Genomic DNA, 23,243 nt, shown 5'->3' on the forward strand with positions numbered 1-23,243 from the left:
TATTGTTGAGTAGTGTTAATAGTTCACCTTGTGTTTCGATTTCTATATTCCCACAAAAGGCTTTGTAAATAGTTGTTTCATGCAAAGTTTTGTTTTAATGGTTAGTTTGCCTCTGTTGGTGTAGTGGTGCACCAGGGACATTAAATCATTAAACCTTGTATTTTGGAGGAAGGAAACTTTAGACACTTAAAGGAATTGATGGAACCTGTCCCCAAACCAGTGTTGCAGTATCCATCTATCATTATACTGTCACTATTAAAAAATTAAACTCCTGGTTCTTTAGAAGATGACGTTGGCACATAAAAATGTTGCACATGATACAACGTCAGGATGCTGTCCTTGACTTTCAGTCACCTGCAGGTAGTCTAGGCAGTGACCACTGGATGGTGCTCCACATCTAATATGACCCATGTTCCCCTGCTCTGCTGCAGCATCCTGTGGGGGACACCCAGGAGAGACACAGAGTGTCAGAGAATGTTTAGGAACAAGACTAGACTTCCTTAATACACTGTTTCATAGAAGAACACAAACAGATGAAGTTAAAGCAGACACACACTTTATTTAGAGATTTTACAATGACAATATGACAAGTTTACAGGTTATTATTGAGTGTATATCCAAGGAGATATTCTCTGAAGGCCAGAAATTTTTCGGAAGTTTTCAGACGGAGCTGTATGTGAGCACACAAATATCCGAGTCAGTTGCTTGCTAGCAGAAACATCCTTAAAATGCTGTGAAGCCGACCAGTAAAGCTATCAGATACATGAAGTAAGAGCAAAGTATTTCCCAGTGAAGCGTAGCTGTATAGAATGAAACGCAAAAATTGAAATACTACGGTACAATTAACTAAAAATGATGGTTGTGTTGAACTGATTCTAGTCGGATCTTAGTAGTGTTGTGATTCTCAGCAATTGCACATTTCTGAAGGCACATATTCAATTTGCTGTGTAATACAATTATGATGTAAGATAAATAGACATTCACTCCACCGACCAACTCAACTAGAATGACACTAAAATGCAGCAATTTCAAACATTGCTTTGTTTATTTGAATTTCCTATCAAGACATACATAAAGACAACACCCACTATTGTAGACTGGCCAACGCTCTATAAAAGCTTTGCTTTAGGCACTCGGGCAGATTCCTGAAGTCAAGTCAATAAGCCATTGCTAAACTTTATAGAATTTCCTTTAACACATTGAGGGGAAAGGATTTAATATATTTCGGATAAAAACTTTACAAGCAGCCAAACATGCCTGAATTCACATTGAAGTTATGATATTCTATATTTTTAAATGACAGTCTATTTAACCACAAATAGCTTAGTAGAGGACAGGTGTAGCTGCAGGTGTAGATGACTGAATTTGGCACATCAAGCTACTTGATTAAAATAATTAATGTCTTTATTCAAAACTATTATGCTTGAATTATTGATTTGATATGAGTGAAAGTTAAACTGGGAGAATGTTATTCCTGAAACAATCCTATAGATTTTTCTTTTTAAGAAAACATAACCTGTTGGTTTTTGTGACATTAAAAAAACATGAGGACCTCTGACTGTACAGTTGAGTTACAGAGTGGAGCCCCTTTCCTCACAATTAAATCTTTGGCTGAATACTGACACATGAACATGAGCACATTAGTTGAATGTTTGCTTGTCATTTCGGGCAGTGATGATAACAGATTTGTTGTTTTCAGGACATAGTGGACCAGAAATTGTCAAGAAGTTCCAATAAGGATCTCATAAAGTGGAGTCACTCATACTGTTGCATCCAGATTATTTGTCACTGTCACACACTAAACTGTAGTGGACAAACCAAAGCAGAGTTCAGCAAATGAAGGATCAGGAATCTCTGGTGCAAAAGTCTGGTCAGGGCCAGCATGCAGGACAATTGAGAAGTGCTAGACTCAGGTAGCAGAGGGTTCTGATAGCTCCAGACAGTGTGTCAGGTTCAGTTTGAGTTTGAACCCTTTTTTTGGTCTCTATTCAGGTTTGGGTGACAATTTTTTCAAACATAATTTACTGAGAAATATTCTCTTAGTGCCCAGTAGGGGGAGAGAAATAGACAGACTGTAGCCACTGCTTGCACTCACCTTGGCAGTACTTATCAGTCAAGATAAGTGTTAAAGAAATAAGTGTGGGTCAACTTTATGACAGCGCAGAACTGAGTGGAAGCTATTGATATTGTAGGAGTTCGTTTGCAAATCTAGTTACTCCAGGACAAGCTGACTGAGATATACTTAAGCTGCATTTTTACATTTGCAATGATTATTTTTGCCTTACGCACTTAACCACTGCAGGTACACAGTGACGTCTGTCCCTTGGGTCCACATGTTGAGACGACAGCAGCTATGGAGATGCCATGTGATAAGAAATAAATACTTTCCGGTTGAAAGTTGAGGGATTGGTTAAGTAATATGCAAGATCAGGAGAGACAATCATTAAAGCACATAAACTATACCCATATATTTACATTTTCTGATCTCATGATAATTTCTGTATAAATTTCTGATTTTTTATCTAGGTATTAACAGACGGGTATTAACTGGGCAGGACACCATTCATATCCAGATGAAGTGGAGGCATCAGATGTCGGACAGGAGATCAGGGCGTGGTGGGTGATCCCCCCTCTGTCAAGGTCTTGAAGTGCACAGAAAGAGACTCTTCCTCTGGGTTAGGTGGGCGTCTGAATTCTTCTTTGGAGACCAGGTAGCAGAGCAGCACCCCAAAACACACCAGCAGGATCCCCAAACTGTTGGCCAGCACCCCCTCTGGGACAAACTTAGGGTACGTAGGCCTGGGCAGAGAGAAAGAGAAAAGGGATTCAGGAGATAGAGTCAGAGACAGACGTACAAAATAGATACAACATAGATGAGATCAGAAAAGATAACAAGTAAATAATAGCATAATAAATTCGTTTAATATAAAATAAAGAGACACATACATGATGCTGAAGAGGAGTTTCTCTGTGATGCCAAGCAGACTGCTCCCTATGGCCATAACCACCAGAGCCAGACCACAGAACATGTGGATGGGGAGGTACGCAGCACGTAACCATAACGACGCAACGGGAAACAGGAAGAACAGCAAACCCATCACCCACTAGGAAAAAACATGAGTTTTAAAGTTATAATCCTCATTACACATCACATTTAGAGAGAACTTTACAGGAACATCTGTTCGCCTGCTTATTCATTATGTTCAGTCAATCATACAGCAGCAGTATGATGTATAAAATCCAGCAGGTCAGCGGCTTTGATTTTTACATCAAACAGAAAGGGGAACAACTGTGATATCAGTGACTTTGATTGTGGCATGATTGTTGTCGTGTTTCTGAAAATGCTGAACTTATTTAGATCTAATTTATTTAGAATGTTTCCGAAATTAAAAACCATCGGATGAGCATTAGTTCTGCAGATGGATGCAGACGGATTGGAGCAGACACAAGGGCTATGGTAACTCAGATAACCACTCTAACCAACTGTTGAGGTGGGTGGTCCTCAACAGCAGAAGACCACATCAGTGTGCATATATGCATGTGTGTGTGGGGGCTTGTTAGACGTTTCCTACAGATTCCTGGGGACCATAATTTTGTCTTCTTTAAATGGCTGTTTGAGGGTCAAGTCTTCATAGGGTTAGTGTGTGTGTGTGTGTGTGTGTGTGTGTGTGTGTGTGTGTGTGTGTGTGTGTGTGTGTGTGTGTGTGTGTGTGTGTGTGTGTGTGTGTGTGTGTGTGTGTTTACCTGCAAGCAGAACAGGAGTAAGGTAGCCATGCCACACCAGCTGTGAAGAGAGTACATGTCTGGAATCTTTGCTGCTCTGTGGAAATCAAACACAGCTACAAAACCTACACACACACACACACAAATACAAAAGAAGTTACACAATGGCATAAACAATTATTTGCTGGTGTTATAAAAAGGCTTACTCACACATGAACATGTCTTTCACTCACCTATGATGCTAATGATAAGAGCAAGCAGGTGAATAATGCCATGAAGCAGCTTTACATTTCTCTTCGCCTCATTGTGAAATACTCTGTACACCAGGATCGCTGGAGAGAGAGAGACAGAGAGAGAGAGAGACAGAGAGAGAGAGAGAGAGAGAGAGAGAGAGAGAAAATACATTTTTGATTGGCTGATAACAACCAGTCTTTAGTCTACATAATAGTAAATTGTGCAAAGTTTAAGTATTTTATTTTGGCTACCATAGCAAATGACTGTAACACTATCACTAAGCAGCTTTGCACAGTTACAATTTGCAGTTTACAGAGTGAGTAGAAGTGTGACTCATATCTGAGCCTTTAAAAGTAGTGTTCCTAAGTGTGACGGTTGAGGAAAGAGAAACCAGAGGCACTGGTGAATGTATCAACAATTAATTTGGACGTAACCTGAGAAAAAAAAGCAGACATCACAGTGAATTAACAGTGAGGGATGTGTCCCTGAGGGAAGACCCTGTCCCCAGGGTGTTTCCATCTCTTATTTACCATTCTCCCCACTCTCCGTCTAATGTCCAGTTGACCTTAGCTTGTATTGCTCTAATGTAATCTTGTGCTGTAACAGACAGCTGCCCTGTTGAGCCAGTTGAACTAATGTGGTTATTCTCATTAGCAAAAGTACCTCTGGCTGCAGGCACAAAACCAAAGAGGAGGGGAAAAACAGATACACCACTCTGTCTGTATTTCAGAGACTTCATCAGAGTTTGCAGCAGTGGGAGCGAGGAACATGAGCAGCCCTACATCCTGGACAACTTGGGTATCAACTGTGCAATATCGTTTCTGTTGTAGTGCAATCCATTCCACTATATGTCATCTCTCACTGTATATAAAACATTTTTACACTGTATATAGTCTTTAATCCGTTTATATATATATTTATTTTGTTTATTATTTGTTTTATATTTCCCTACAATTATAATGTTTATTGTATGTTTATTTACCATCACTTACTGACCCTCGTGAGGATGATCTTATCTTATCTTATCAAAGCTTATTGCCACAAACCTAACACATTCAAACCTGGTATTTTTTGTTATGCTCATTAAGGCTGGAATTTCAACCTAGCTGTGGGTTTAAAAAATCATTTTTTTAAAGGAAGTAGTGATGTCAAGAATCACACAGAGGTGCTTAAAAGCCTGGTCACAAATAGTGACTTATATTAATCAGTACATATTCGAGAAATGTGTGTTTCTTGTAGTCTAGCAATGTAGTGGCTCTTACCTGAAAAGGTTTGAATGCTCAAATTATCAGAAAGCAAATCCCGTCCCTGCCACTAGCATCTCTCCTTTAAATCAATGTTGGTTTGATCAGGCTCATCTGAAAACAGTCTGACCCCTTTGTTCCTGCTTGCAGCATATTCTTAGCTTTTCGGATTTCTCGTTCTTTTTAAAGATTTTATCGGATTGACCACAAAACTCGTCCATCATTATGAGGGCGGGGATTTCTCAACCCATGAATGAACATGTGTCCAATGGCTTAGCTAAATTAAAATTTCTCTTTACACTTTGTATTTAAACAGTTTGACACAACTATAGTATAACTTCTAGAATGACAGGAGTAATCCCTCGCTGCTCAGTTTGCTGACTGTAGTTTTGTGTGCTTGTGAATCAATTCCCTGAACAGCTTCTTGCTGTCAAAGCTCCACTGGAAATGTCACCAGACACAGAACTGGCACGTTTAGTGATCACAACCATTCTTCTTTCTGCGTAAATCAGACTTTATCTGGGCGGGGTTGATGGCTGTCTGGGCAGTGTTAGCCTAATACATCAGGTCAGCAGCACAATGCCTGAGGCGCACACAGAACACACACACACACACACACACACACACACACACACACTACCAGGCTGACTAAAATAGCATACACATTTTGCTGGTATATTTCCTGTTTCACCCAGGATATTATTTAAAAAATGACTAGTCATTTGCAGGACTATGAAGTTGATGGGGAATTGATGGGGAATTGATGGGAATAGTTATAATGGTTTTAACTATAGAATTTTAATTTCTAATGAAAAGTGCTGCAGTGGAGCCAATTTGTCCTATACTATGCAAAGTACTCCAGAACATGCTGATGTTACCTACAGACCATAGACAGTATAAATATATGGACATTTCGCCTCACCATTTCCAGAAATATTCAGAAATTAAGCCAAAAAATGTCTCCAATATGAATGGTACTATCTTGTGCTGATAACATTGTTTGGAGCCACAGTCTGTGCAGTAGCAATTAGAGGATTCACCCCTCTTTTATAGTGTCAAAAAACAAATCAAAACCAGACTTACCAGAAGAAATGGCATTTGAAGATCAGTATGATAAGAACTATCCTAAATGACAGAAGACTTATTTAAGAATTCTTTATTTAATGTGTAGACTATAGATTATATACAGATGGATGACCAGACATCCAAATGTGATGCAAAAGGGTCTTGATCACCACCTGGTGGCTAGCGGCTTTATAGTTCATATATCTCATCTCCTCCATATTAATGGAGGGGACATGGACCATGGAAAGTAAAGATTGATTTTCAATTTGATGCTGTTAAAACAATTCTGGCTCCAAATTCTTGTGTCTGGGATATTCTATGATATCATGATGAAAATCCACTCAGTGCTAGCAATGTGTACACCGCCGCCTCATCCAGTTGCTTGTCATTACAGGCATGTCACGTAAGCATGCAAGAAACATTTTCTAAGTGGGCAACCTACATCTTACTGTTTTTTATTTCAATAAGTCACATCCGCACCTCCAGGGTGGAAATCTCAATTTGACGAGTGACGCATGTGGACTCACCGTCGCCTTGCAGGAAGACCAGCCCCAGCACCATGCAAAGAGGATGCAGGTTGAACTCCTGCGCTGAGCCATCCCAAGCGAAGCCCCCATGGTAGTGACCCATCCACACACCGGTCAGCACCACCGATGCCAGACCCAGGACCTGTGATGCTCCCACCAACCACACAAACACTGAGCGACCAGGACATGGAGCAGAATCATCCATGTTCTGAGAGAGAGAGAAACAGAAAGAGAAGTGCAGCTGATGCCTTGGGCTGTATCATTTGCTGAATTTAAGCTAAATGAATTAGATTAGAAAGAAAGGTGAGGTAGAGAAATCCAGATATGGTGAATGGGTATATTTTCCCTTCTACACTGTTGCAGCAGAGTTTGATTCATTTTAGTTTTTTTTGAGTGGGCAAAAAGCATATTTGTCCCTGTAACGTACACAAGGATCCACAGCTCAAATGTTCAAGAAAATCTAAAGCCACGACATTTCCTATCACCTCAGAAAAGCTAAGGAGGGTGATGAATTTATATTGGAGCGCAGACAGCTTCTTCGCTTGGTCAGAAAGTGACGCCACAGCACGACAGAACATCTGGATTTGACGGTTCCATTCCCAAACCCATAAAAAATAACTCATTCAAACCCAGCTGTAATTACATGAATGCTTTTTAAAGTATATTACTTCACTTATGCATGGACAGTAATAATCCATGCACTTGTTTAACCAGTTCACCTCTTTATATTCATATGCATCTAATTGAATGAATGAATCATGTTTATAGACTTTGTTATAAAATGCATCATCGTATTAATGAGTAACATTTTTTGCATTGTTATGTTGTAACTGGATAAGGTGGAGATCATTTGGACTTATTTACATACTGCACAGATCATATATTTAAACATATAAAAGCGTATCATGGGCTTTACCCTGTTATTACATTTTCTATCTCGAGGACTCAAGCAGTCTAAACACAAGAAGACATGGGAGGAAGTGTGGCCACATTATCGCCACTATCATAACCGCACTAGAGAGAATAATCGGGCACACACGTCAGTGACACACCGCCATAACTACAGGGGTGTTCCACAACCTGACAGTGAGTGCCCACACCTGTTACCTCACACCGTCGGGACCCGACGTGACCCTGTGCCGTCACGTTCTTGTTCGAACGAGAGCTGACAGCGACACTGACATTGAAAACACAATGTGGGAAAATCAGCAGCAATAACAAAGGGCGGATGGTGGTAAATACTCACTGCGCTGAGGGCTCCGCTCCACTGAGGAAGTCCTGGAGTCTGGATCCGCCTCCTCCCTCTGACTGTGTGTGTGTGTGTGTGTGTGTGTGTGTGTGTGTGTGTGTGTGTGTGTGTGTGTGTGTGTGTGTGTGTGTGTGCCCAAGCCCAACCCATGTGCCAGAAGGAAAAAAAACTAAATCAACAATAACCACCACCACCACCATTATCATTGTGTTGTTATAAAATATAATATCATTAAAAAACAAATATCTTATATAAATATATTCTCATAAACAGTATAATGTAATAATAGCAATTGAATTGAATTGGAGTCGTGATGTAGGCAAACGTCATAATAACATCATAAGAGGCTGAGGGGGGGGGGGTTCTGCTCAGATTGATGACTAACAGCTCCAGTTTAAAGGTTTGTTGCCTTGACAACAGTTGGGAAGAGGGGGGTTGCGAGGAGCTGTGGAGGGGAAAAGGAGGAGGGTCTGTCGTTGAATCATGGCTGCTCATTAGAGGAGGAGCAGGGTCATTAAGAGAGGTTAGCAACTGTATTAAATGATTACGTTTATTTAGAGTTAAAAATCTTTACATAAGCTTGGATATTGAGGTTTTTTCCTATCTTTATTATTTATTATTTATTATTTCTCTTCATGACTTCATCATCAAATCCAGAGCTGGCCTTGGGTATTAGTGAACATAACCAAGGATCCTTGTGGCCACTAGAGGTGTGTTTGCAATATCGCCGTTTGAATTGTGTTCTTTCATATTACATTCAAGATTATTATGTCAAATGTAATCATGCAAAAATACAACATGATGGCTAACTAAGGTCCCAAGACATAGTGGCCCCCTAAATCAAATTGTGCTTTGGACCCCATGATGGGCTGCACTGTCCCTGATCACATCTGCAGCCTCCAGTGGTTTTTTTTACTTGATGCACAGATGCTTTATTAAATATACCGAAATCTCGGTAACAAGCTATTTCAGAAATGTGTACAGTTAAAAGTGAGATTTGTACCCAGAAGCCAGTCGGTATTATTGGCAAATGAAGAAACGGTGAGAAGCAAAGCAGGCTTGGAACATGGATTTTTCCACCTCTGTGGCAAAGAGAGGTTTTTGATGGCTGTGACCATTTCTTTGGCAGAGGAGGGCTGTATTTAAAAGATTCAAAACAGTGAGTTTAACTGCTAGGATTTGGCCTCTGAGAATTGGAGAGATTGCAGCACCAAGAGTAGAGAGTGGAACCCTTGTGGAGAATGGGACTGCACTTCCTGACATTCTCCACTGGATTGTGATGACATCCAAACTCTCTGAGATGACGTCATAGAATGACTGATGGTGCATGCATTGCCTGAGCAGGGAGACAAGAATGGTACGATGGTCAGATACCACTAAGTCCAGGCAGTGCAGATGGGAGGGACTTGTGCGGGTGAAGTTCACAAGGACAAGATTTCAGTAGCCAGTGAGCAGCTGCTGGATTCCATCAGAAGTCACCAAGCAGAAGCGGAGATGAAGATGTGGAGCAGACACAAGTGGGCAGCTCAGACAGTTCAGATATGAAGGGATCAATAAAGTACTAATAAATACAACACAGAACTCTTCGAAGCCTACAGGTAAGGGGTGGCACAGCAGGCAGAGGCGGGACTGAACATATTAATCACAAATCACATTTTTACAGCACATCAACACCAGCATCGACCCTTATCACCAGAAGCTCTCTTGACATCTTTGTCTAAGTCTTCTATGTGTATGGCACCACTTTCTCATCCTGAGATTTGTTCTCTTTTTGGTATTTTCCATTTTGCATCTGTAAATTGTTAGAAATGTCACCAACATGCCCACTTGTGGTGAATCCTTTAGAGGACCATCTGCTATGTTCTCACATCGGCTCATCCGGACATTCTCCAGAGTTTTTACTAGGGGGCTCACTCAAACATTTGTGTTTTCCCCTGGAGCATGTCTGAAAGTTGCATATGTAGAGTAACAAGTACCTCAATATAGCAAAAAAGGATTTTAATTCTAAAATAAGGGCAGATAATACAGCAATGAACATTTCTTGCAGTGTTCACTCCAGGGTCTGGGGATCTGATGAGGGACTAGATGCTTAAAGAGGGGAATATGCAGGATAATGCAGGAGCCTCCTTCCACAATCACAGGTGCAAATAAAATCTAAGCAAAACTGCTGTTGCAATCTTATTAGTAAGTTAAGGATTTTTTTTTTAACAGGAGGAAGAATTTACCATTAAGGCAGAATGGGACTTCTGTGTATGTGTGTGTCAACTCAAGTTTCGAAGGTTTTAAACACTGAGAGGGTTTACCAGACAGAGGACGCATTTCGGGCAATCATGGCCATTTTGTTCTGTGGCTGTAAAGCCATTCATAATTTATGTTGCCTCATACTTTCTGATTTTAGTTGGACAGGATTTCTTAGGTTTTTGTTGCAGCAGTGTCCTCCACAGCAGGGCTGTTGGTCTGATCCTTTGGTCTCTTTCTTGTCAAAAACCTACGCTAGCTTGAGGAGAAAGCAGCTTGATAAATGGTGCAAACTGCCAGGTCTACACACGACGTCATGAATGATGTTTTGACTGGCAGGCAATCAGAAAGATGAGGATGGCAAATAACATTTCGATATGATATATTATTACAAATGATATTTTATAATAATGATTAAAAAAAAGTTTGATTCTATTTTTTTGTTTCTTTTCTTATCTTCCCTCCAATTTTCTGAGGCTCCTCTAGGCCCCCACTTTGAAAAACACTGCCTTAAAGTACGAAAGGTTCTTCTTTTTTATTTTATGGTGAGCAGTAGTATAAAATTAAGCCCACAACGTGCGAAATATGCAGGGCTTGCATGATTTCATAATCCCCGCATTTTCGTTGCAAAAAAGTCACATTCTCCCCAGAAAGTTGAAAAATGTTGCGTTTACTTTACACAAGAGCAGCCATTTTCCTCCTGTTGCCTTGGGAACGTTATGAAGTTGAAAGCTGCAAACCTCGCGACGAAGACATGATGAAGTCCGCAAGTCAGTTTAATTTGCCAATGTGTTACATGACAGTGGAGGCAAATTATTCTGCACTCCCTGCAACTGCGTGTTGGACCACAGGCGGAAGTCGACGCTGGACAACCACTCTGCCACCAACAAACACTCGAGGAGGACGGCAGCAGCGTAAGCAGCCAAGAAGCAGCTCACCTACACCGAGGCGTCAACTTCCAAAACAGTTGCTAGGGCTGAAAGAATCTAGGTCAGTAGCATAAAGATTAAAGCTTGTGAAAAGGTTGATAGTCAAATTGAAAACGGAATGAAACAAAGAGAGACGTGCGTGCGTTCGTGTGTGTTGTGATGTTGTTTGTGTGCTGTGTGGTTGTGGTGTGTGTGTGTGTGTGTGTACACAATACAGCCCAATGATATTTTTGAAATATGTTTTTCTGTTTGTAGATTTGTGAAACATGGGTTGCCACCTGCACTGCCATAAACATCCCACTGTCTAAGAGTGACCACCCTGCACTGAAGACATTTCTGAATGAGAAAGTCCGGCGCCATTCCAGGTTTTAACCAGCTTCAAGAGATGTACTTGGGAGCAGTATATGAGAGGGGATGGAGGATGAGGTTGGCGAATGATTGGCCAGTGTTAGAGGTGACGCAATTTTAGTTTTCATTTTCACAGTGGACTGTAGTTTCATTCAGGAGTTGATGCAACTTTACAGTTGGAAGATTGCACTTTTTGTTACCAGTTGGTTTAGTATGTAAATTTACATTACAGGAAGAGATTGCACTTTGTGCATTGGAAGCACTTATTTTAACAGAAGATGTCTGTTTTGTATAGCTACCTCTGTAAAACAAGAAGCACACATTATATTTTATTGTTTAATTTATTCATTTCTACAGAAGTTGTAGCGTATTCTTTTTGTAAATCTACGGAACTTGTTTGACTCATCAACATTTTGTAAGTATGAGCCATGTGTTTAAGGTCTGAAATAAAACAAGATGAGAATTTAATGATTCACAGCACCTTCTGTGATGTAGTATGCTTGCTTATCATAGGAAGTCATTCAAAATGACTCTTTACATTAATGTAGTAGCCTAGTGAGAACAGAGTGTTGGGGGAATCACTTCTTATTCAACAAACCACAGTTTTTGCAAGTTCCCGCATATTTTGCAAATTCCCGCAATTTCATCACCTAAAATTGCATAAATATCCTGCATATTCCATCGCATTTTTTTAGAAAACGTGCTGCATAATCAAGGATTTTTTCCCGCAACAATCACAAAAAAACTTTTTCTGGAAAGACTGCAGTAGAGAATAAAAGTAGGTGGTTGGGTATCACAACCAGTCGGGTTCCATGTGAATGGGCGTAATGTAGTTGAATCACTCTTAAACAACATTATATTAGGAAACATAAATACATTGAGAACTGCGCACCGTCAGTTAGGTCCCCACATAGACTAAAAGCAGGCACACCTTGCATTCATGCACACATACACCCCAGGGTTAAAAGTACTGCCACCACAGTTTGGCTGCAACCAGCTATCTGATCTGCTATTACAGATGCTGAACTACCTCCTTGGTTCCTGGGGCAGGTGTGAGAGGTAAGTATTTCCACTGAAACTGATGAACAGTTTGTTGTTCAAGAGTCTCTGTAGCACCTGTCGGATGTTTTGCAAATGTTCCTCTTCAGACTTAAAAGATAGAAACTGAATATAAATACATGAACACAGATTGATTGTCATGTACAAGTGCCTGGAACACTGCTGGGACACTGATAAGTCCAAACGGCACTCATTCCACTCTGTCACACAGACCAGGTTATAGGCACTACGGAGATCCAGTTGTGAAAATATTGTGGCCCTGTTAAGAGGTCCAAAGTTTTCATTGATGGCTGTTGAGGTGGTGCCCAAAAAAAAGTGTGTGTATCATCATAGATAATTGGCAAAGTTTGGGGGTAAAACCTGGTCTGATTAGGAGAGATGGCAGCTCTCATTTCTATAATTATGACAAAATTTATTGGACAGATAGAAGCAGTAATAGGAGAGATGAAGAAGAGCAGAAATAATACACAAATAAGCCAAATGGGAAGTGACACAATACACACACGCCTCTTTGCTAGCACATCCAAGTCTGATGTTGTGAGATCTGAGATGATCCGGAGGAGCTTATATTGTTTGAGTTGTAGGTTGACATTTCGTGATATAAAGTAGATGTTTTTGCATATGTGGGTCCAGAAGTCAGCACCAGGAGTGATTAAAAAAAATCTTGTTTCCATTTTATGGAGGCAGATTGGCTGTTTTTGGTGTGGATAAGGATTTGTCAGACTGTGTTAATATTATTTTTATTCAGGAGTTTTATTACAGGGGAGATAATCAGAAGGAGGGTTCCAAGTTGGTGTGCCCAATTTTGCATTTAGTTTGAACAGATGATTTAGGTAGTAGATATTTGAGAAAATGTTCCCCATGCTGTAGTTCTGGACCAGCTGGTTAAATGATACCTGCTTGTAATGATGGAAGATGCGTTGGAGGTGTGTGATCAGGATCATTTCAGATGAGAGTGAAGTTAGATGGTGCAAAAGTGGAATATCTGTTACCTGAATTCTTTACAAACAGTTTCTTCAATGTCTAGCCATGTCTCGCACTGACTAGGATTAATTCATTTTAATTCAATTTTAATTTGTATTAGAGTTGATTAGGGCTCTGAATGTTAGATCTGTTATTGTACTTTGTAGAATGAGCCACTATGACTATACAGAAGTACATCTACAGATTTAGCACGCATCTCAGCAATGTGATTGAAGGGCAGTGTGCATTGCAGGCAGACACAGGCCTAAAACCCATGACACGATGATGCTTATCGTTGTGGGTGTGGCTAAAAACAAAGTCCTCATGAGCACTCCGTAGCTATGTCTGAAAAGTCCATTAATGCCTGTGCACTATATAGAGAATGACTAGAGGTTGTTCACTTGGTTGGTGAAATATTTATAAAATGGGATATAGTGTCATACGTTTTGAGACCAATAGTCAGACCTTGCTTTATATGTTTACATTGTATCACAAGCTGTATTTGTCTCCACCATTTTTCAACATTTACTGCCACCACCTCAGGTGCCATGCATTACAACAGACCAGATTGATTAAGCAATCAAATTTTATTTGTATAGCCCAGACATTAATTTCTTTGATGTGATAAGGAGGGAGAAGAGGAACGAGAAGCTCAATGTGTAATGTGTCCGCCAACATTCTAGACCTATAACAGCATAACCAAGAGCAGGTCTAAGGCAAGCCTGAACCAGCTCTAACTATAAGCTTTATCATAAAGGAAGGTTTTTAGCCTACTCTTAAACATAGAGAGGGTGTCTGCCTCCCGAACTGGGAGATGATTCCACAGAAAGGGGCCTGATAGCTGAAATAATATAATATCCACCCTTCCCTTTTTGTTGTAGCAAATCAACTGTGTGAGTTTCTCCAGGAAAGTAATGTTTATGAAGACTTTCAGTTGGGGTTTAAAGCTCTTCACAGCATGGAGACAGCTTTGGCAAAAGTCACTAATAACCTTCTAATAGCCTCAAGATCAAGGGCTTGTGTCTGTCCTTGTTCTGTAAGATGCAGCATTCGACACTATTGATCATCACATTTATCACATTTTATTCATCACTGCCCTAAACTGGTTTCAAATCCTATTTTTCAAATCTTATTTTTCATATCGATTCCAATTTGTGCAAATTAGTGATGAGTCATCTGTTGATTTGCCATCTGGACCTCGTGCCAGATCATGCTGGAATAAATATAACATATAACTTGCTTTTAATAAATTTAATAAATAAAGTAATTTATCATTTTTCTTTTCCTTATTTTTTTTTTTCACATTTTTTGACTGTGGGACAAACCAGAGCACCTGGGGTAAACCCAAAAGATTCACCCAAACTGAAAAGACTTCTTAGAACATCTGATTGTTTAAGGTAGTAAGGTTGTCATATTATGAATGAAAAGTTGAGGCTATAAGGAAGAGAAAGGGGTGTCAGGACAGAGTGGAAGTTGGGGAGGTCAATCAGTAATTCTATTATTCCAGTCTGTTTTCAAGATCCTCCTCCAGTTGATTGCAATGCATCTTGTAACTGTTTGTTGGCTGCTCTGACAGTGAGTGGGAAGTAGGCTGGCTGTGGCTTGTACTTGTTGGTCCCTTCATGACATTCCAGACACTTCTCTACTGAGATCCCTGCTTTTCTTGCTAAATCAACCACGTATTTATCAGGGAGCCCTGCAGCCCTAATTCCCCTCAGCTTCATCTCTTTGTACTTATTAATGCACATAGATCTCTGCTGCGCTTCTTCCCTCATCAAATTGGTGTACTCTATTTCCTGCCTGCGCTTGGCTTCAGCTAAGAGCTCATGCTCCCTCACCTGTTCCTTGAGGACTTCTAAATTAAGCAGCCTTTTCTCTTGCTGCTTCTTCTCCTTCTCTTGCTCTGCTTTGATTCCTTTCATTTGCTTTTCCAGACACGCCTCAAATTCCTCTTTCTGCCGGACAACCTCAAGTTCACAGGCATGCTCAATGCATCTAATCTGTTCAGAGTGAGCCTCTCTCAGCTCTGCTTCTACCTTTGCTTTCTTTTCAGACAGCTCTTTCTCTTTTCTTCTCCATTCTATCGCTTTAGCATTTTGGTGGCTCTGTGCATAGAGCAACTGCTTCGCTGCCAATTCATCTACATCTTTTCTTTGCTGGGCCCACTGCTTTGCCAATTGTAACGTTTTCTCCTTCTTTATTTGGCTCTGCTCTTCTTCATACTTAGACTTCCTCTCTAGTTCTTTTAGAGTATTCTCCACTATTTTCTTTTCAGCCAGCATGTCCTCCACTTTGTTCTGCTCCTGGGCCGCTTTTGTTTTAGCGTAAGCTTGCAAGCTTGTGTTATAAAAGTGTTGTGCCTTCTCCCTCTTCTTCTGCAGGTCAATGAGGTCTTCCTGTGACATTAAATATTGAATATGTCTGACCTTTTGTGCCTCCAGCTTTTTCATCTCGTCTTTCAGTTTCTTCTTCTCCAGATTTTGCTGGATTTGGTTTTGAATTTCTTGCCTTGCTTTGATAGCATTCTGTCGGTGCATTTCATCTCTTTCATCCAATCTCTTACAGATCTTTCGATGCTCAGCATAAACCATGGCATTCAGATCTTTTTCATCCTTTAACAACTTTTCCTTTTGCTGTTCATTGTCCCTGAGCTGGGCTTTTTGAATGGGGAAATACATAACACTCAGAATCTGCCTGTTTAACTCTTGAATTTCTTGCTCGTCTTCCATCCTCAAGTCCTTGGCATGCTCCAATTGGCACTTCTTTTCTTTTGCAGCTTTCACATTCTCTTTCTCCCTCTTGTCGAGCTCTGAGATTTCTTTGTCTTTCTCCATCTTCAAGAGCTTGTCCCACTCCAATTGGAGCCTTCTCCTTTCTGCAGCATCTTTCTCTGCCTCCGTCTGATAAACTACATTCGAGGCCCCCTCATTCTCCTCAGGGAGAACCTGGATGGTTGAGACAATCCTCTTATACTCATCAGATGAAAGATAGTAGGCTCCTTTTATATTAATATTTGCTTGATGGAGCATTTTTTCTATTACAGCGGTTGGGCCCTGTTTAGAGCACTTTTTTTTTTGAGAGCACTGTAACATGGATTTTCTGTGTGATGGTGGTGTTGGTTTTGGGCCAGGAAGCAGGGTTTTGTCCATCTTATGGGTGGGGGCCGGTTTTCTCCTAATATTTTGACCAGAGCGCTTTAACATTGTCCTGGAGGTTCTGCACTTGATAAAAAATCTAAGCGGCAGCACTGGTGTTTGATCTTGGCTGTATGAAAGATCACATCATGGTTTTATGACATCAACACATTCCTTTGATCTTGGCCTCAGAACCATTTTTTATGCCTATATAATAATAATAATAATAATAATAATACTTTTTGTTTTTAGGCGTCTTTCAGACCACTTACGTGGCAGGGATAAAACACAACAAAAAACAATGCAACAAAAACATCATTAAAAGTGAATAAAACGTTTAAGGAAGTTGCAAGAGAACTTGATTTCCTGTAGGCAATCAGAGAGAGAGGTAGGTGGGAGGATGGAAGTAGGTTTGGTTGAAAGGTAGAGCTGGGTTGGAAACCAGACTGGAATTGTTCAAAAGGTTATTGTCAATGAAAGTTATTGAAATTGTTGGGGTCTATTCCAGGTTTCTTAAGTATAGGAGTTATTGTAGCTGATTTGAAAGATGAGTGTACCAGACCATAGGTGAGGGAGGAATGTATGATGACTGTTATTAGGGAGAACAAAGAGGGTAGGCAGGCTTTTACCAGGACAGTAGGAAGAGGGTCTCACTCACAGGTAGATGGCTTGGATTTGTGAATGAGGTCAGAAATTTCAACAGCAGAGGGAAGATTGAAACTTGAAAGTGAACGAGAGAGAGGGGCTGAGAGAACCACAGAGGATGGACTATGGGAGGAGTTAGGAGTCAGTTGCTGGTGAATCTTGTCAACTTTAGCATTAATAAAGGACATTCAGGAGTAAGAGATTGAGTACAGATGAGGTGCAAGAGAGTCCCGTGGTCATAGTATGTTGTTTACCAAGGAGAACAGGGCGCTTTGTTCCCTCCACTTGAATTGATTAAATCTGTTAATTTTGCTGAAGAGAGATTATGAATAATATGATTTCTTTGTGCACAAGTCCAGTTTTCCTTTAGAGGCGTTCCAAGTGGCGGCCATTCACTTTGACTTGGTGTAGTGCAGGTGCCAGAGTGTATAAAAGATCATGAACACCATTTTTGTAATTAGAAACTAATTCATTAGTGGTGGATAAACAATTTATGCTAGGGAGGCTGTCAATACCACTGGAGAGAGTATTTATATAAATGTCCTTAGTGTTGTGAAATGAGATTACAAGTGACAGATTTGTTTTGCATAGTAGTAGGTTGACCTGAATTTAAAAATTGTGTGCCTGAGCAAACAATCATTTATTTAAATGAGCAGAAATTGAACACCCTGCAGCAGGCCACTACTCTGGCGAATGAGTTTGCTCTCACAAACAGATTTTTTTTATTTTTTTCAGGTTTTTCAAGGCATTATTCGCCTCATTGTGACTCTTAACAGAAAACTGGTGGCACACACGTGTCATGTGTCAATGTTTCTCAGTTGGTCCGAAAGCTGAGAAGCCAGGTTTTTTTTGCCATAATCCTGATCACTTGATTGCAGACTGTGCAGCCTGGAGGAAGCAGGTGGCAGCTTCCAAGCAGCAGCCAAAGGTGGTGGGGTTAGTTAAAATTCATCTTTAAAGGATTTGTGTCTCTCACAGGGGAGGCAGAGGACCAGCGCCCAGTTATGGTGCTACGAGACAATGGTCAATGCTCTGGCTCATCGATATGTGTTTGAAGTTAGCGTTCTGACTAGAGCCCAGGCTCATGTGTTGATTTATCTGAATCACTGTTTTTTTGTCTGAAGGCAGGTCTCCCCCTGCTGGTTGGTCGTTGAACGGCACCTCAACGGACCCTAAAGGTGTAACAGAGTCTGTTACTGCTCCTGCAGTGTCACTGTCACTGACCAATGAGGCACTCAACAGCGCCCAGAAAAGTGATCTATCCTTGTTAAAATGTTATGCCGTAGCTGGTGAAGGCACTAGTGAGTGTATTAAGAAGCAGTTTTTTCTCAACTTTGAAAATCACATCCCCAGAACAGCATTTTATCATCTGAAGACTATATTAAAACTTAGAGCATTCACATCCCAATCTGGCTCACCCATATTGGTGCATGCATTCATTTTAACTAGGGTAGATTACTGTAACTCTTTATTTCAGTCAGTTTACCAAAACACACAGTTGGACATCTCTGCAGCTCATTCTGAATGCTGCAGCCAGAGTCCTTAAACGTACATGAATTTTTCTTTTACATATAACTCCTGTACTAAAATCTCTCTGTTGGCTTCTGGTACCACAGAATCAAATTCAAAATCCAGTATTAATTTTCAAAGCACTTAAAGGAATAATTCACAGAAAAATGAAAATCCCCTTTAAATTTTTTCACCACTATGAACGCTTTTCTAGTCTTGATGACCACTCAAAGCGCTTTACAGTACAGTTTGCAATTCACCCATTGACACACACCTTCATACAGTGCATCTATTCGCAGCACATTTTTTCTACTTCGGAATTCAGATGGTGGAAGACTTGGATCGAACTACTGACCTTCTGGTAGGTGGATGACCACTCTACCCCTCAGCCACAGCCAGCATGGGTGAAGTGTTTTAGTCCACAAAAAACTTCTGAAGTCTTAGGGGTAATCAGTGTTACAGCCAAATCCAATCCAATTTAAGTAAATGGGACCTTCTTCAGACAAAACTACAGAAAAAAATATTGCATGTGTTACCGGCACCAGATCTAGGGGAACTCTGGGCCAGCAGCAAGGGCCACACAGGCTATAGAGCACTGCACAGCCCAGATATACATGCACTAACTGTGGATCAACAAGGAGAGGACGAGAGTTAGCGTTGCTCATGCTCGTTTATTCTGACACAAAATGCAAAATATTAACTCAACATATTTCATAAGAAATTGGTTTAACTCGTAATATGCATCAACGCAATACATATTCACTTTCCCTTATGAATCAATCAACTCACATAATACATATACAATCCTACACTAACATCATATAAACATTTCTACAATATGATTACCATCTCTCCCTTTCTCACACACGCACACACACGCACGCACGCACGCACGCACGCACGCAAACAACACTTAACAAAATGGCGAAATCGCGCCATGAACGTGAACGTCGTTTGAACCGGACGTTTCAATGATTACAGCTTCTACACCGCTGGCAGATACTTTTGACAATAGTTCAACACATTTTCTCATGTTACAGATGGCTACTATTGCTTGTACTCTTACAAAACACTCAGTGAAACTAAGTTGATAAAAACAACTCACCTCGCCGACACACGTCGGGACAATTAACTCGAAAACAACTTACAACACATCCGACCCGTCTCAAAATCATCTTGCAACATTACAGAGTAATGCATTAAACATTCACATTAGTTATGGAGCTATGTTGAATACCGAAATATGAATTTTTACCATACCTGTGGATCAACAAGGAGAGGACGAGAGTTAGCGTTGCTCATGCTCGTTCATTGTGAGCTGCGCATGTGCAGAGCCAGGCAGCTATTCTCCCTGGTGAAATCCACAGCAGCACTAGAGCACCATCTATTGGCGTAACTGTGTACTACTTTGATGTATGTGTAGTGCATTAAATGTCTGTGTGAAATGTCATGTGAAAATACATGTTAGAATTAGTCAATTATTACCAAAGAAATAGGGGGTGTGCCAGTTCACATCAAAAACTAAATATAGCGTTTTCCAACCTATTACACATGCCTCCATACTGCTCATATGGTGTCCTTCAAGTGTCTGCAAGCCCAAAAATTCATATTTTGACTCGAAACTGCATCATTCACACACACATTTACACGAAACAATCGATTATAAATAATTGATTATAAATTATACAAGAATAGATATGAATAAATGATACATTTATAAAATAGGAAAAGAATAAATAAAATCAAAATAAAATGTTCCGAGGAGTGTCTTGTGGTTGACAGCCTTATGACCCATGGGAAGAAGCTGTTGCACAGCCTCAATTAATTCGATCTATGAAGTTGTAGCTCCTGTTGAATGGTAGTAGGTAAAACAATCCATGAGATAGGGGGGTGGACAGTCCTCCGTTAGCCAAATTGTCCTCCCGTAGCCAAATCCTGGTGAATGGTTCTAACCTCTCTATGTTTGAGTGTAGCGTCACTCATTCGCCTGTTATATTTATACTAAAAGATTTGTCTGAGTTAGGCTTAAAGTCCAGTGTGTAGAGTTTAGTGACATCTAGTGAAGAAGTTGCATGTTGCAGCTGAATACCTCTCACCTCACCCTCCTGTTCCAAACATGACAGAGAACCTATGGAAACCTTCAGTTGTCAAACAAAAATAAAAAGTGATTAGTTTGTCTATAGTTTGGACGACTGTAAAACGTTGAGAGGACCCACTCCTGATGTAAATATAAAGTATTTGAATATAAGGAGCCCATTCAAGGGTAAAAAAAAACAACAATTCATACAATTTAAATTATTAAACACTTGTGAAAACTTCATAAGGAACATTTTAGATTCAATTTCTGCCAATAGATCCATTTAACCTCAATTCTACACACTGCACCTTTCACAGTGGTCAAAAAACATGAGACATTGGGCTCACTGCAACAAAAAAACTGATCGCTGTGCGATGGAAGCCACCCCTACTCTCTCCCATGGAGTGTGCAGTCTAACGTATTTGTACCTATACGTATAAAGTAATTTAGTATTGACATTTTATAAAGAGCTGTGGCCTGGACTGAGCCCACCCTCAAAAAATACCCCCCTAAACCCATCCCCCACTTTGATTTTACTTTATGTATTTTTTGTTTGGTTACTCATTCTAAGATTATCCCAAAAAATGTTCCCTTTCTCATTGGCATATGTTTTGTTATATTATGCTTTCTTTCTGCATCTCTTACGCAACTTTAATGACATGTAACACTAAAGGATCCTTGAAACTTGAATGTTGTCCAGTCCAGCAGTTTTACCTGACTTCTTTAGCTCTGTCTTTTTTATTTCTTTTGGTTTGATTTGAGCAGCACAACTCAGAGATTGGGTCAAAAAAATATTTACTGTAACTTTACTGAGCCTTCTGATTGTGACCTAAAGCTGAGCCTTCAGCTCAAAGGTATTGTTATGTCCCAGTTTTATGATGTTATATTTGAGTGAGCAGTTTCATATTTGGAGCCCAAAATATGCAAACATAACTCATCTAATCAACAAATCAAAAATAATCTTTCTGATGAATACTGCAGGAGATGTTTTTTTATTTTTTAGAATTGACCTTATTAAATTAAATACAATGCCAGGCCTAGCAAGTGTGCAGTGGCCTAATCACAGAGAAAAGCATATGGGGGACCTTGACGGGGCACAGACAGCAGCACACAGGCACTGGGATCTCTGGAACACTGGAAAAATAATTTACTAACACCGAATACTCGGCGAGTGAGTGGAGAGGAGAGCTCGCTCCGTGTGTGTCTAGCCAGGCATTGCGCACCGTGGCTTAGCCTATGGAGCCCATGCATGCCGCCTGGCTCCCACTCGGGGATTGGAGATTAGGGCTCGCTCACTTCCTGTGTGCGTCTAGCCGAGCATTGTGCACCGGCGGGCCAGTAAAGATAGACATATGATATTTTATTGCGGGCTGGATATAATTGTACCATGGGCCGGAAGTGGCCCGAGGGCCTTGAGTTTAACATCTCTGGTATAGGATGACTTGTTCATAGGTATATAGCACACTTTTATTATTTACACTGTGAAGTGCCTCCTCTGACGTGCTGACGTATTGCGGTGAGCGTATCGCGTATTGTGTCACTTCCGGTGTTAGCTACTGTTTGTTGTACCGGTCTCTTCTCCTCTTCATCTCTCACTTTTCCCTTTCACATCTTAATCATTTAAGCTAATTCTAAGTTACTTTCATAGTTGTGCTGTCTTGACTTGTCGCTCATACACCCCCTTGTCTCAGCGACTCGTTCATAAAATCACTGGGAGCTACACACTACCCGTGTTAGCTAAAGCAATTTAGCATTAGCAGTTAACAATGGCTTCTCCCTCTCACTCCCCTGCTCTCTCCTGCTCAGTGTGCTTGATGTTCAGTCACTCCTCTGCCTCCTTTAGCGATAACGATACATGTGTTAAATGTAGCTTATTTGCCAGGATGGAGGCGAGGATGAGCCTTTTAGAGTCGCGGCTCTGCACCATGGAGAGTAGATCGTGTAGCGATGTAGTTAGCCAGTCCCCAGTAGCCGGTGCGAGCCACATAGCTGTAGCTTCTCCAGCCCCCCCAGCAGCTCCCGAGCAGCCGGGAAGACAGGTGGGCTGGGTGACTGTGCGAAACAAGAAGCCTAGCCCTAAACCGAAGCCCCAGGTTCACCACCCACCCGTTCACGTGTCTAATAAATTTTCCCCACTCAGCGACACACCCGCTGAGCAACAAACTCTGGTTATTGGCGACTCTATTCTAAGGAACGTGAAGTTAGCGACACCAGCGACCACAGTTAAATGTATTCCCGGGGCCAGAGCGGGCGACGTAGAGTCCTATTTAAAACTGCTGGCTGAGGGTAAGCGTAAGTA

General features: G+C 40.8%; 3 protein-coding genes across 3 annotated transcripts in view; 1 reads left to right on the plus strand and 2 right to left on the minus strand.

Annotated features, from left to right (window-relative positions):
- Window positions 1-539: 539 nt before the first annotated feature.
- cyb561 (cytochrome b561) lies at window positions 540-8,075 on the minus strand. Its single transcript, XM_020104444.2, has 6 exons — window positions 8,040-8,075; window positions 6,794-7,001; window positions 3,957-4,055; window positions 3,745-3,848; window positions 2,947-3,104; window positions 540-2,799 (listed from the first exon to the last, which is right to left on the minus strand). The coding sequence occupies exons 2-6, from the start codon at window positions 6,996-6,998 to the stop codon at window positions 2,607-2,609; spliced, it is 759 nt and encodes a 252-aa protein (XP_019960003.1). The 5' UTR covers window positions 6,999-7,001; window positions 8,040-8,075; the 3' UTR covers window positions 540-2,606.
- Window positions 8,076-15,093: 7,018 nt separating this feature from the next.
- LOC109640445 (cilia- and flagella-associated protein 45-like) lies at window positions 15,094-16,608 on the minus strand. Its single transcript, XM_020104446.2, has one exon. It carries the CDS (start codon window positions 16,606-16,608, stop codon window positions 15,094-15,096), a length of 1,515 nt encoding a protein of 504 aa, XP_019960005.2.
- A 328-nt stretch (window positions 16,609-16,936) lies between these two features.
- Window positions 16,937-23,243, plus strand: part of LOC109642464 (G2/M phase-specific E3 ubiquitin-protein ligase) — a 333,983-nt gene continuing 327,676 nt past the window's right edge. The window contains exon 1 of the mRNA XM_069524568.1: window positions 16,937-17,101. The gene's annotated coding sequence lies outside the window, so the exon portion shown is untranslated. The remainder of the gene's footprint in view (window positions 17,102-23,243) is intronic.

Source organism: Paralichthys olivaceus, chromosome 5 (assembly GCF_024713975.1).
Source record: "Paralichthys olivaceus isolate ysfri-2021 chromosome 5, ASM2471397v2, whole genome shotgun sequence".
NCBI classification, from domain to species: Eukaryota; Metazoa; Chordata; class Actinopteri; order Pleuronectiformes; family Paralichthyidae; genus Paralichthys; species Paralichthys olivaceus.

Excerpts from the sequence above, each read along its gene's own strand:
- cyb561 (XM_020104444.2), bottom strand. The coding sequence starts at position 6,998 with ATGGATGATTCTGCTCCATGTCCTGGTCGCTCAGTGTTTGTGTGGTTG. Across the intron at positions 4,056-6,793 it reads GGTCTTCCTGCAAGGCGACG|CGATCCTGGTGTACAGAGTA; the intron begins GTGAGTCCACAT and ends CTCTCTCTCCAG. Across the intron at positions 3,849-3,956 it reads TCTTATCATTAGCATCATAG|GTTTTGTAGCTGTGTTTGAT; the intron begins GTGAGTGAAAGA and ends GTGTGTGTGTAG.
- LOC109640445 (XM_020104446.2), bottom strand. The coding sequence starts at position 16,608 with ATGCTCCATCAAGCAAATATTAATATAAAAGGAGCCTACTATCTTTCA.